Source organism: Trifolium pratense, linkage group LG1 (genome assembly GCF_020283565.1).
Source record: "Trifolium pratense cultivar HEN17-A07 linkage group LG1, ARS_RC_1.1, whole genome shotgun sequence".
Classification (NCBI taxonomy): Eukaryota; Viridiplantae; Streptophyta; class Magnoliopsida; order Fabales; family Fabaceae; genus Trifolium; species Trifolium pratense.
The window spans coordinates 824,720-839,466 of NC_060059.1; the positions used below are offsets into that span (position 1 = coordinate 824,720).

At 31.7% G+C, this 14,747-nt stretch overlaps 2 protein-coding genes across 2 annotated transcripts; both read right to left on the reverse strand.

Annotated features, from left to right (window-relative positions):
• Positions 1 to 390: 390 nt before the first annotated feature.
• Positions 391 to 4,793, reverse strand: LOC123898182 (probable protein phosphatase 2C 11). The gene is made up of 8 exons (XM_045949078.1): positions 4,417 to 4,793; positions 3,112 to 3,254; positions 2,072 to 2,170; positions 1,794 to 1,952; positions 1,463 to 1,549; positions 1,302 to 1,393; positions 1,127 to 1,198; positions 391 to 797 (listed from the first exon to the last, which is right to left on the reverse strand). The coding sequence occupies exons 1-8, from the start codon at positions 4,608 to 4,610 to the stop codon at positions 669 to 671; spliced, it is 975 nt and encodes a 324-aa protein (XP_045805034.1). The 5' UTR covers positions 4,611 to 4,793; the 3' UTR covers positions 391 to 668.
• Positions 4,794 to 12,475: 7,682 nt separating this feature from the next.
• On the reverse strand, positions 12,476 to 14,436 carry LOC123899640 (3-ketoacyl-CoA synthase 19). Its single transcript, XM_045950831.1, has one exon. The coding sequence runs from the start codon at positions 14,239 to 14,241 to the stop codon at positions 12,790 to 12,792; it is 1,452 nt and encodes a 483-aa protein (XP_045806787.1). The 5' UTR covers positions 14,242 to 14,436; the 3' UTR covers positions 12,476 to 12,789.
• Positions 14,437 to 14,747: the final 311 nt, after the last annotated feature.

A 14,747-nucleotide genomic window follows, 5' to 3' on the forward strand; every position in this document is an offset into this window, starting at 1 on the left:
ATAAATAGAAAATGATGATTACCTTCTTTTTTAAGAGGAAAAAAGAACGAGATGATTGATGATTACAAATGAAGTTTTTAAATCTTTGAAATTAAAAAATTATGAATGATTTTTACTTGTTTTTAAGTGATTATTTATTTTCAATACAACAAGAACTCTTAATTAAAAGCACATGTGCCCAAAGTTAGCAAGACATTTTTTTTTTCCTATCACTATGTTATGATTTAAAAGTAAGAAGCGGAGCAAATAAAATGGATTTTCTCCTCTCAAATAATTTTTTTCACAAGAGTCAAAAATGAAACCGCAATTATCTATTTAAGAGAACTAAATTTCTCACCACATTTTATTTGTAACAACTAACAACAACAAAACAAATAAAGATCACGGATATCAATGGAGAAAAGAAAACCATGTAATTTAACTGTTCAAAGGGTCACAAATCAAAATAACTAGCTGGATCCGAAATATGGAGTCTTCAAGGGTAAAACCAAATTGCATCTACAGGTATTTCCTTTTTCCAGCTAGGAGTTATCTATCATAATTAAAATTAAGTACTAATATTCATTTGAAAATAAGGTAACCCTTTACACAACCATTTTGATCATTTCTATTTCAGCTGTCAGAAATGACATATACCACCTACATGGTCATAGATAGATAGAGCTACATCAAGATGGATCAAATCGAACAACAACACAAGTGATGTTGTCTGAGCTTCCTCGAGTATAAGCTTCTTTAATAAGTTCTTTAGATGCCACTTCTGCATCAGTGATATTTTGTACCAAAGACACGGCCTCCTGAAAAGGTAGAGTGAATGCTTAATCAGATGCTCGCTCAGGTATCTTCAAAGATTTATTATTTGCACAATCGAATGACTTGACAACAATAAAAAGACTTTGTATAAAGATAACAAGCATGAAGAACAAGTACAACAATAGAGATCCATAGATGAGATAAGTGAAGAAAGAATGGCAAAAAATAAAATATGCCAATATTACATATATAATGGAAAAGGCTAGCTCTTAAAGTGAAATATGCTAACAACTCTTTTCAACATACGTTATTATCTGAAATTCACAACAGGTTTCACTCCCTATTCGTTAGGCCAAGATGTAAATAGTCTCACCTTGTTTGATATGACATTCCAAAGACCATCACTTGCAACTATTATAAAATCCACTCCTTCAACATCTTCCTCCTAAGCCAAAAGAGTATCCAATGGGGGGTGACAAGTTTGCAGGCATAAGATTTATAAAAACACACAAAGAAAATGGGTGATCATGCTTAAAATTTTAGCCAACCTGAATTTCTGGGTCAGCAACAACATACGGCTTAAGAAGCTTGTCTCCAAATGCACGGGAAACAGCAAGAACACCACCAACCCTCCATGTTCCTGAATAAACCAACAATAGAGTAAGTTATTTGTTGTTATCAAATAAACGGCAAAATTCATGAAATTTACCTGCCCAGATAACAAATCCCCCAGCCCGTTCAATCCTTTGACGCTCATCAGATCTATCAGGTTTGTGATCAACAGATAAAGGAACAGCTGCATAACACATTCACTCATATCAGTGAAAATAAGAAAAACACAAGGATTAAGATAGGAAACTATCTTGATTCTTCAGCTGTTATATGCTGAAGTAACCAAAAATCACCGCTTGACAATGTACACAAGGAAAGGTTATATGCTGCATATCCCTTTATTGACCACTGTATTAAAAAAATTCACATTGTGCGCAATGTAAATCAAAGTCCTAATTCTTCCCACACTTAATTGACATGGCACTAACCTAAACCAGCTCTAGATGCAACTACTCGGGAATCACCAACATTGGCAACAAGAATTCGGTCGCCCAACAACAAAGCTGTTGATGCAGTGGACCCAGCATCCCTTCGATGTCCCTTTTCCTCATTGAGGTAATCAACGTCTGTTTGTTTAAATGCTTCAACTGCAAACATAACAGAAGTTCATATTTAGACCATCCAGGTAGCAGTGCAAACCAAACAACTATAAAGTGAAAAGATACTTTCACTGGGTCCTATAATTTAGTGCAAATGAAGTACATACCAATAGCTGTCTTTGTGTCTCTGATAAAGTCGGGATGGCTACTCAAGTTCTTGAATAAATTATGTTTCAGGTATTCTGCAGTCCGTGATCCTCCATGACCTAAACAGATGATAAGATTTTTTTTAAAGAGGTGCATAAAAAGGACATTTCAATATGAAATAACCTAAAAAGGTTCGATGTCACGGATTTGCACACTCCCTCTTTGCTGTACAGAGCATTGGGAATTTCTTCCATGTTATAATGGTAGTCGATCAAAATGATTTGAATATACGTATTGTGAGTAATTTGATTTCCCCTATTACAGTATTCTTTTGCTCCATAAAACCTTAACCAAAACCATTCAACAACTCCTAAGGCCGCTGTTGTCTAATAATTCTAAATGGTGAACTTCAGAATATCATCTACCAAGCTCATTTCAGCTGCTCTATTCTATCATTTCAAGTTCTATCCTAGTAACTGAACCCTACACCCCTTTCTCAACAAATTAAAAGCCTATCCAATGCCCACCATAAACCAATAGAATATTGTAAAAAGCCCTTCTAAAGTGAGTTCATCTATTAAATTTAAGTTAGCAACTAGTAAGGGTATATCAAACCTCAAATTATAGTGCATTAAGATCATGATATACTTTAAATTATAAAAAAGTGTATATTAAATAAGGCAAATGCTAAATAGTGCCCCCGTGGCACTCTTTAAGCCCTTAAATAGTAAGCTTTTTATAGAATTTTTATCGGAATGCGTAAAGTCAACGCATTGGAAATTGTAGTATTTAACTTTTTGAATAAAAAATTTCTTTAAATGAAATGCTTAAAGAGTGCCCCGGGGGCACTCGTTAGCAAGACCCATTAAATAAATACACCTTTACTAGTTCGGCTTAGGGACAATCTTACTTTATAAGAATCTTACACTGGCAGATCGTCCTATGACGAAAAGAATCACAACAATAGAATAAACCATAAAAAAAAAGGGGGGGAAACAAACACGACAAAAAAGTTAACGCATCAAATTTAAGGGGTAAAAAACAAAAACCTAGGACATACCATCAAAAACACCAAAAAAGGCAACCATCTGACCATCAACCTCTGATATTTTGGTCTCAAAGAAATCCTCCATTGAAGATCTTTTACCCTTGATACTAGAATAACCATAGCTGATCTTTCCATTTCGACTTCCAGATAGAAAGCTAGAAAAACATAAGTGCAATTTACTCATTTTCAAAATTAAATATTTGAGAGTTGAAGGTCATTAAAAAAAAAGGATGGGGTGGGTGACATTCGGGAGCTCTATTGGCTTTATTCACCCCTGGCCCCTGAGACTCAGTAGGCATTACACTGCACCCTATAGTGCCTTTAATGGGTGGTGCAGCACCTTTTTACCGTTTACATTAGTTATAGTTTTTGGCATGGAGGTCAGCACTTGATCCAACATGAAATTTCACAAGTCCCAATTTTTTTTTTTTTTTATGGAATTTAGTATAACAGTTGCTATTGACAATTAACAATAAACAAGCAAGCATGTCATTATCAGCCTTTTCTATACTATCTACCCCATTTAGAAAAGACTTATTGTACAGTCCCTGTGAGCTTATCTCAGTTGGTAGGGGCATCACATTATATATGCAGGAGCTAGAGTTCGAACCTCGGACAATCCACTTATTCACCATTAAGGTGGAATTTTTAGCCACTACTTGACAAAAAAATAAATAAAAAAGACTATTTTACAGATCAAATAACATTTAACTGGGCTAACATTTCCCACGTTATTATACGCACTGTCATCTTCGCTTGAGAACTCACTATATCGTCTCTTTTCCTATTTTTCACATCTCACTTCCCTATTCTGGATACCAATCTACACATGTCATTTTGCAAGCAAAGAAAGTAAGAATTCATTTTGTTCACTTATTTATTATCCTTTGGCTTGAAAGTCATAGGTTTGAAGACATTTTTCTAATACACTCCTATTGTGATCGTCATTTGTTGTGATAACCTACACACAATCGTGTTTCTTTCAAAGCATATCATAATGTGTGTACATATAGTTGAGGATATCCCAATGAACTAATTCATCATTATTGCAACTTGCAAGTTACATAAAAAACATAGGAAACCTCATTTTTTACTAAGTATGTTAATTATCTCCCTCCATGTATTAATAATTAATGAAATAATAGTGTCCATTAATTAATTAATCAACTCATGAGCATAACGACACTAAAAATTTGCAGATTAAAAGGCTCAATTCAATTTCAGACCCAAAAAAACTCAATTGATAAATAACTAGAAACAAAACACTGAGAGAATCAAATCAAGTACTATTAAGTAAGTAATCAAAATAACTGCTACCTGATGCCACCACCGCTGAAGTGAGAATCGTTATCTCTTGAAGACATCACAATATTTCGAGCTGCCGAAGGTGTGGGGTGATCTTTATCGGAATATGCGGAGGTTTTTTCTCCGCCGCCGGTAGTGACCGCGGTGGAATGTTCCATACAGTCGGTGTCTGAAATCATTTTTATCAAACACAAACACTTTTTCATTTTTTTTTCTCAGTCAGCTGGCACTTCTTCATTTCTTTTTCCTTTTCTCTTTTCTCATGGGCTTTGGCCCGGCCCGGCCCAAATAGGATTATACTTTGAGAGTCTCAATTTCTTTTAGCGCCATAGTGTTTCTCGCACGCCCAACTCATTTTCACCCTAACCAATTATCTTTGCATGTCCATTGAATTACTATAATATTTGCCAAAACTGGTATTTCATTGAAGAATGTCACCTACCCAAAAGCAAAATTAACATTTTAACAAATGTCACCTACCAAAACGTGTATATTTATGATACTCAAATAACTAATTTATGTTGTGTAAAAATAAAAACTAATTTATGTTTTTTTTTTGTCAAATAGTCTAGTGGCTAGAAAATTCACTTTAAGGTGAATAAGTGGAGGGTTTCGGGTTCGAATCCGGACTCCTGCACATATAGTGCGATGTCCCTACCAACTAAATTAAGCTAACGGGGACATTTTATGTCTTTTATTTATCAATCAACTAACAAATTATTCCATGCCTCCATTACCATCAAACTTAATTTCTGATATTTGTTCTCCCTCGATATGATATTCTTTTTAAAATTTTACATATAATATGATTTTTTTTTACAAAAAATATTTTTAATTATTTTACAATTTTATTTAATTTATAAAAAACAAATGATGTAGCAGGACATGTTTTTTTTAATGGATGTAGCAGGACATATAAATTCATCTTGTCTCTCTTATCCACATTGGAGAAGATGATTGATTACACAATGTAACTTAAAATATACGGAAATAATGAAAATGTGATATCAATAAGGAAAATATTGTCAAGAAGTCCAATATGAAAGCATATATGCTCATAAAAAAAAAAAAAATCTTTTATATTATGTATTGATGACCCTATCAATAACTCTCAATATAGGAGTACACTGTGAAAAGTAACACACATTTCTTATAAACTTACTATAACTATTTTTATTTAAATCATAAAATATAGTCTTATAATAAGAGACAAATAAAATTACTCAGAGTTATATATATTAATATGGTACATGGAGTCAATAATATGATATATCTCTATCTCTATGTATGGTAAAGATGCAAAGTTTGGTCTTCATATGACATGACTGACTTTGTTGTTGACATATATGAAAAGAAAAAATAATAGAGTATTCTCTCAAAAAGAGCTAAATAAATATAGTAGATGCGTTGATAAAGTCAAAACACAATTCCTCGTTAGTGGTCATGATCTTAGTCCAATTAATAGAGACATCACATTATATATGCAGGAGTTTGGGTTCGAATCTGTGACATTCCACTTATTCACCTTTAAGGTCGATTTTCTAGTCATTTTAGACTAACTTGACAAAAAAAATCTAAAAGATATATAAATAAAAAAAAACTAAAAGAAAAATTTTAGTTATGTTTTGAATTTGTGGTGTTTTAACCTCTTATCTTATTTAGGGATAAAATATGGTTAATACATGTTTTGTTGTGTGAGAAGAACTCGGTTTATTTGTATATTCATATAAAAAATATTAAACAATAGCTCCAGATTAGTGGTTAAAGAAATAAAAATAGTAATATAATTTTTTATTTTTTTGGTACATATAGTAATATAATTTTAAAAGTTATGTATTTAATACTTTAAAATTATAAAAGAAAATATTTTTTACTTAAAATCCTTACTTTTGTTTATATTTTTATTTTCTTAACTATTTTTATATTAAACACGTCTTATACGTGGTTTTAAATATATTCATTTGGCAACTAGCAAGCACATCAAAGTATGGTCTACAGAGTATATACAGATACTCTATCTCTCAAAAAATCTAAGTAGAATTAATTGATGATAATGGCCTCTCACAGTATTTCATCTCCAATGCCCCGCGAAATCTATGTTATACTGTGTTTTTTTTTCCCGTCTTTCTTGGCAAATAGTCAATATGTACCAATAAAACTCCTATATCAATAATAGTTTCAAATAAAATTATCGAAAAAAGGCTACTTGACTAAAAAAATAAATTATCGAAAGAAAACAAAAAACCTTCAAATAAAGTTTTGTCCTCGGGTCAAAAAATATATATAAAATTGTACCGAAAATGTAAAGTTTTGTTATAGTACTTCATTCGTTCCAAATCTTTAGTCTTTTTAGAGTTTTGCATATAGATTAAGAAATAATTAGTATTGATAAGTTAAGTTGTTTTTATCCTAAATTTATCAAGAAAGAGAAAAAATTATTTAATGGATGCTTTTATTATTGTAAGAGTACAAACCTTATTTTCTTAAAGGGTTATGCTAATCGGTGTCTCCGGGGCAATGGTTAAGGAAACCAAAAAAGGAAACTTTTAAATTGAAAATAATACTTTTTAGACTTTCGAGGCGTTGACTGCACAAAGTTCAATGTCATATTACTATATTTGCTTCTTTAAACAGTGTCCCGGGGGCACTGTTTAGCATTTTCCTTTCTTAAAAGAACCAAAATTTTAGGATAAAAAAAAAGACTAAAATGACCAAAGTCTCGAGACTGAGTGAGTAAGTGTCATATATGTTGGCTAGTTAGCATTTCTCTAATAATAAAATATTAATTTTATGTTAAGGAGCTCGGGGAAACTCAAGAGTAACATCGAGTCAAATGCTTCAGGACAACAAGAGATAGAGACACCAAATCTTCACCCAAAACCTGAAGACAATAGGTTAATGGATCACATCTTTTATAAATTCAAAATTCTTTCTATTTATAGTCGATGTGAGACTTAACCACATGATTCACTCCGCCTTCCACCAAGTCAAACCACGACTCTGATACTACTTGTTAGGGGAGTCCAAGGAAGCTCAAGAGAAACAACGGATCAAATGCTCCAAGACAACAATAGACGGAGACATCACATCACCACCAAAAACTTTAAGACAATAAGTTAATGAGTCACATCTCTTATAAATTTAACATTATTTCCATTCATAATCGATGTGAAATTTAACCGATCACATTTAAAACCATCAATTTAGTCTTTGAATTAACATTCTTTCTGAATTGATTCCTAAACTATTATAACTTACTAAAAGTCTCTAAACTATTTGTTAAGAGCTTTACATTTGAGAGATAAGATATCAGCATGAATTCATAAGTGTATTCCATTTGTTAATTAACTTTTTTTTTAGCAGATTTGTTAATTAACTTAACAATAGCCTCTAAACCATATTTTTTTTAAAAAAAATACTACGTATTATTGTTAAGAGCTTCTTCTTATTTTAAACAAGGGCTACATAATTTACTTTTTTGACGGAGGCTATATATATATATATATATATAGGTCATGCTAAACAGTGTCCCTGGGGCACTAGTTAAGCATACCAAAAAAGGAAACAAATAATAAAGTTAATGATGAGAGAGAATAACTTTTCACATCATTAAAACATTGAATGCACAATTTACGAGATAAAACTTCTATATTTGTATCCTTAACTAGTGCCCCAGGGGCACTGTTTAGCATTTTCCTATATATATATATATATATATATATATATATATATATATATATAGGGTCTTGTTAACATGTGCCCTAAGGGCACATGATAAGATATACCAAAATAGAAATTCAACATTTAATGATACAAAAAATTTAATGCTTTAAAAATCAAAATACACAAATTAGCATTTAATAATTTTCATTTTTACTTCCTTAACATGTGCGTTAAGAGCACAAGTTAACATTCTCCATATATGCTTAAACCAACTACGTAAATCAGTAAAACATTAATTAATAATAAACGGGATATGATGAACAAGGGGGCACACACAAAAAATAAAAAAAAAAGAACATGTGTAAATACAGTACCGCATATATTGACTTTATTAAGAGAGGACGAGAATCCATTACTTCCCCCTTCATGTTTTCCCCTCCCCTTCTGGACCACGGCAGTTTTTATTTCATTGGACAGGACCGTACATGCAGCATTAATTAAAGACAATAAAGTGTCCCACATGTGAATTTTTACACACGTACTCCGGCGGATGTGGTTATGATGCATAAGCTCAAACTTATGCACCATGCATAAATTTGCTTCCTACACTCATCATATTTGCTTCCAACACCAAAAGTCAACCAAAGGTCAGCCCAAGCTCAAAATTAGGCAATCCATTACTCGCGCGCCCCCATATACTACCCCATTACTTGCGCCCCTTTTTCTTAGCGCACCCCCCAATTGTTTTTTCCTTTTACTCCTAGATTTCTTGTGAGCCCCCCAATTTTTTTTCCTCCCCTAGATTTCTAGCGCGCCCCCAATTTTTTTCCCTCCTCCAAACTTCTAGCGCACCCCCCCCAAATTTCTAGCGCGCCCCCCGTTTCCAATTAAATAATAACTTTTGTTCCTTTGAAGTATATATTATAAAAATTCATTTTTAATTAATTTTCTTCATACACCCCCTCAAAGCCCAGCATAATAACGAATGGTTCATGTATATATAAAGCATACTTGTCAAACATACAATTTAATTTTAAGTTTTATCAATCATAATCACAATATAAATAAAATTTCATACATTAATTACATATATATATATATATATATATATATATATATATATATATATATATATATATATATATATATATTTTTCTTTACAATACAGAAATGATCGAATCCAATATCTCATGCATACTATCCAATTTTTTTTCAACTAAACTAACCCTAATTACTTTATATGATTTTTTGCTTTATGTAGCATGGTTTTGTAAAATGGTTATGTGATGTTTTACTTAATAACAATGGTTTCAATGTATAACATCTTGGCACTAATGCCCATATGAAACCATTTAACAAAAATAATGGTTTCAATGTATAACGCTATGAAACCATTTAACTAGACTAATGGTTTCGGTGTATAACATCTTGAAACCAAATAACAAGACTAATGGTTTCAGTGTATAACGCTATGAAACCATTTAACTAGAATAATGATTTCAGTGTATAACAGTATGAAACCATTTAACTGGACAAATGGTTTCAGTGTATAACATCTTGAAACCAATTAAAAGGACTAATGGTTTCAATGTATAACATCTTGGCACTAATGCTCATATAAAATCATTTAACTATAATAATGGTTTCAGTGTATAACAGTATCAAACTATTTAACTAGACAAATGGTTTTAGTGTATAACATCTTGAAACCAATTAACAAGACTAATGGTTTCAGTGTATAACATCTTGACACTAATGCTCATATAAAACCATTTAACTAGACTAATGGTTTCAGTATATAATGGTATGAAACCATTTTTGCTGTGAAATGGTTTCAAAGAGTTGTTCTCCAAAAACATATTTAACCCTTAATAAAAATTGTGAAATAAATTTAAATTTTTAAGACGATATAAAACCGAAGAGAGTGAGGTATCCTCAACCGTTCCAAATAATTCAAAATACCCTAAATAAAATTTTGGGAAAATTTTATTAATATCTTATATTTATAAAAGCATATTTACCTCATTTAATTAACTAAAAATAGTTCCAGGTCTCAGAAAAATACCAAACTGGTCCCAAAATTCTCAGAAAATTATTTACTATTTTTATGTAAAAAAAAAAAACATTTGGAGTCTCCTTGGCACCACACGCGCCCCCATGCGCCGCCAGTGAGAGTGGGCGTGGACGCGCGTCACTGTTCATCATCTTCCTCACCCATTTTCTACAGAAACGGGTCACGTCGACCCGGTTCGTCGACCCAGTTCGTTCTCCCTCAATAATCAACGAAACTCGACGTTCTTTATATCGTTTTGATCGTCGTTCGATTTTATGAATGTTTCCGGTATTAATTTTCGAAATTGGCGATCGAATCGCATGTAAAATGTGGCCGAAATTGAGCAAGCAAAAATATAAAGTTCTTTAGTTATGATTATTACATGTGTAAAATTATCTGATGGCTGTAAATGACTTATGCATCATACATAAGAAAAGACTTATGCATATTAACTATTGCCGTTCCATATATCTATAGGCATAATGTAATCAATTAGTACTGTTTTTTGTACAAAAAAAAGTACTATTTCAACAAAAAAATGTTAAATACTACTAAATATAAAAATATTATCTTAAAATTTTGTAGATTAGATTCAATTTCTTGAAATTTTTAAAATTGTTTTTTTAAATAAAAATATATTTTAAATTTCTTAATATGTGTGACGGGCCATATTCTAATTCTAGAATAATGGAGATTTCCACTATTCTCTCTCGGGTGAAATTTACATATGAGAAAATCCTTTCCTACTTGAATTGGAGTGGATCTTGTTTAATGAAATGCTCATCCGATAGAATTTTAAAAGTGGAGATGTTCGTTGCTCTTTCAGTATTATTTAGGGTAAAGTATTAGGCGGATTCAGTCGAATTTAGACCTAAAACGACTCACCAAGAAAAATTGAGATTATCAAATTTTAGCTCATCACTAAATCCAACCATATTTAACTGTTTTTACCGGTGATTTGTCACTCATAGTACTATTGACATTTAAACTTTAAGAATCATATCCTTTCCCGACTTCCTGAAGGGTGAAGATAGATGTGACACTAGAGAGCGATATAGAGAGAAAAACTATCACTTTTATTATTGATTGATGATGATGGTGTACATAATTGAATAGGAAAAAGAAAGATATAAAGTAATACTCCCTCCGTCCCAAAAAGAATGACCCAGTTGACCGAAACACGCATGCCAATGCATAACTTTGGCGACTAATATCTTTAATTGTATAATAGTAAAAATTATAAAAAATTGATATTTTGAAAATACTCATCGAGACGAATCTAACAACATCTTATATGTTAATATTTATTTTTATTTATTAGTAGAAAAATATGGTCAAAACAATATATATGAATAGTGCATATATTCAAAATGGGTCATTCTTTTTGGGACGGAGGGAGTAATAAATAACGCCAGAGAGGATCAGACAAGCTTTTTTCATAGGGCCATTCATTCCTACAAACACTAGCCCTCTTTTCTGGCCATTGTGGCTAAGTAAGGACGATGGTGCAATTTATTGTTTCTACCCTCTTTTCGTAACCCAATAATGACGTTTTCTTAGTGCATACCCCACGCAATCAATGAAAAGGATTCTGCATGAACAACCCAATATGGGGGTTTCATACTTACATGTTTCTGTTTCAAACAATTCAAAAAACTAATTTTAAGGTCTTATAAAAGTGTTCAAAATTTCATGATAGTTGAAGCCAAATGCAATGGTCATGTAAGATATGTGATAAATAGTTTATATTATGATGGATAGAAATGAAAAATCATGTAACTCACAATGCAAAATATGCCAAAAATGTTACAATTTTAATACAACATTATTTTACATGAAGAGGGGAGAAGAAGTACAACTCATGTCATGTCTATTTTGTGCGAATTAAAGCATGTGTTTGGTTTCTTTCCAATTTCAACTTTCCCAAACACATTTACATGATAGAATTGGAAACCCCCATATATGAGGTTGAATTTCATCTATATACAGCTAGAATTTCAAATGAGAAACCATTTACATGATTTCTTTTATCATAAGAGTCTGGCGCAAGTGATTGATGTGAAGTTTGTATAAATCTCATAATTTAAGATAACGATTCAATTCATACTCATAAAAAAAATCAAATACATGTCGATGGTAATATATTCCTTCCATTTTTTATTATAATAAATAAAAAATTTATTTTTAGGTTCATTGAACAATTGATATGTCAAATCTATATTATAAACAAAATACTTTAGTTATTCAATGACCTAAAAGGTGATTTTTTACAAAGATAAAAGAAAACGATAGTAAGTAAAAACAAAGTGTTGCGGTAAAACAACTGTAGATTTAACTGGTATACACAATATGATATACACATATTAATGACATGAACTTTATTTCATCAATAAATGACACAATACATAGGGTTTTGAACACTTGCTTTTCACCCTTTCTAACCAAATAATACAAGACTATATCTTTAAACAACATTAGATAAAAACAAATATTTTAGAAAATTGTAAACATAACACAACTTCCTAATCTTGTATATGTAATTTGAGTTTATCAAATCAATTTTTTTTTTCTTTCCCTCCATACACAATTTTGTAATTAATTAACCATGCTAATATAGCTATACCTTTCTTCTGTATGATGATGATGATTATTATCCCCCTCCTAATTGCTTACTTAAACACCATACTACTAAAATCCAACCTCACAAAGCTAAGATATTCATCATTAATCCAATTATACCTTTCCTTAAAAGGATTATTGAGTGTAGGAGGAGGATAACTATCAATACTATCTTTCCAAACATTAGTATCAGACAAATCCTTCATAACTTCCCAAACACAATTATTACACTTAAAACCTGCTCCAAGACTAATCATCAAAATTCTATCACCCTTTTTCAACCTCTTTTTTGCTTCCATATACCCTAAAACATACCATAATCCACCAGCAGAAGTATTACCCCAACGATGAAGCGCCATTCTAGCTGGTTCGAGATCATATTCATTTAATCTTAAACCCTTACCAACCCCATCAATAACAGCCCTACCACCGGGATGAACACAAAAATGTTCGATCCCGGTTTTCAAATTTAATCCACCCCCTAACACATTAAACATCGGTTTTTTAACCATTTTACCGTGGTTAAAAGAATCAGTAAAAAAATTTCCAAATTGAATTTTTTTCATACTTTTGGTTAGGGAAATTGTGAAAAACCGTACCAGTTCCCATAGTGGGAGAATCTTTGGAACCATAGTCTGTAAATTTACTGTCAAAGCTTGTGCAGCAGATTTAACAAGACTTTTGGTTAGTCGAAAACCTGCAAAACCTTGTTCATCTTCCACTTGTATGCAACAATTGTAAGCTTCATCATCAGCACCATACTGTGTTCTCTCCATGTGTTTGAGTTTCAAGATAGCTCTGTTTTTCAGCTCTGTTTTGTTTGTGAATAGCATGGAACAACCACCTGAACGAAAAAGACAGTTAGAAAGCATCATTTTTTTGTCTTTTCCACAATACCAATGAGAACCAAGATCTTCTGTACTAACAACAATTCCTAATGAATTTTCATGTGTTTGGAAAAGTTGTTGAACAAGATCAATAGCTACAACACTTGCACTACACCCCATTCCTGCAAGATTGAAAACTTTTATATCTCGTCTCATTTTGTATCTGTTTATTATTCTTGCTGTGAGTGAAGGTGCTGGTGAGAATAATGAAACATTAACAACAAGAATATCTATTTCTGAAGGAGAAAAACATGTTCTTTTGAAAAGGTTGTCGAGTGTATCAAACATTATTTCATCTATTTCTTCATATGTGTCTTTAAGAGTTGGACATGTTTCTCTTCCTTCAAGAACATTTCTTGGACAATAAGTGTTTTCACCTATTCCTGAACTAACCATGGTTTTGAGGAGGAATCTATATTCCTCTAAACCAAGGTTTTTGTTTCTCATGACTATTTTTGCACATGAATGTGTGTTGAGTATTGTATCTTCTTTTGGTTTGAAACATTCATAGGCTAACATGTAACATGTTTGGTTTCTACGTTTAATAAACAAGTTGAAAAGTTTTAAAATGGAATAGAATATAGAAAAGAGGGATAAAATCTGTAAGAGATTCATGACTTGGAAAAAATTAAGGTACTATTATTTAGGGGAAGAATATTTGTGATTTGTTTCAAGTGCAAATGTGTCTATATATATATGGTTACACTCTCATATATTTTTGTGTGTGCAAGTTGTATATGGATAGATTTCACAACTTGCATGGTATTCCCTACAGACAACCAGATCAACTAGACCATACTATATTGACTTCTCATAATTAGTCTTTCATACTAAAATATAATAAAGAAATAACATGTTCCTTACTGTTGGCAATATATATATATATATATATATATATATATATATATATATATAGCTCAATGTATTTCTTGTCCCCTAATTTTGACAAATTTACAATTTTGGCTTCCTAACTTTTAATTATAATAGCATTTTTGGCCTCTTAACTTTAACCCGTTTTGCAAAAGGTTGCCCTCTCACCAATTTTGACCCGTGGCATGTGAGTCATTGTTAATGTATGCGTTGATTTGGCCAAAATTAGTGGGGTCAACATTTTGCAAAAC

Excerpts from the sequence above, each read along its gene's own strand:
- LOC123898182 (XM_045949078.1), bottom strand. The coding sequence starts at position 4,610 with ATGAAAAAGTGTTTGTGTTTGATAAAAATGATTTCAGACACCGACTGT. Across the intron at positions 2,171-3,111 it reads CTTTTTTGGTGTTTTTGATG|GTCATGGAGGATCACGGACT; the intron begins GTATGTCCTAGG and ends TCATCTGTTTAG. Across the intron at positions 1,953-2,071 it reads AGACACAAAGACAGCTATTG|TTGAAGCATTTAAACAAACA; the intron begins GTATGTACTTCA and ends TTATGTTTGCAG.
- LOC123899640 (XM_045950831.1), bottom strand. The coding sequence starts at position 14,241 with ATGAATCTCTTACAGATTTTATCCCTCTTTTCTATATTCTATTCCATT.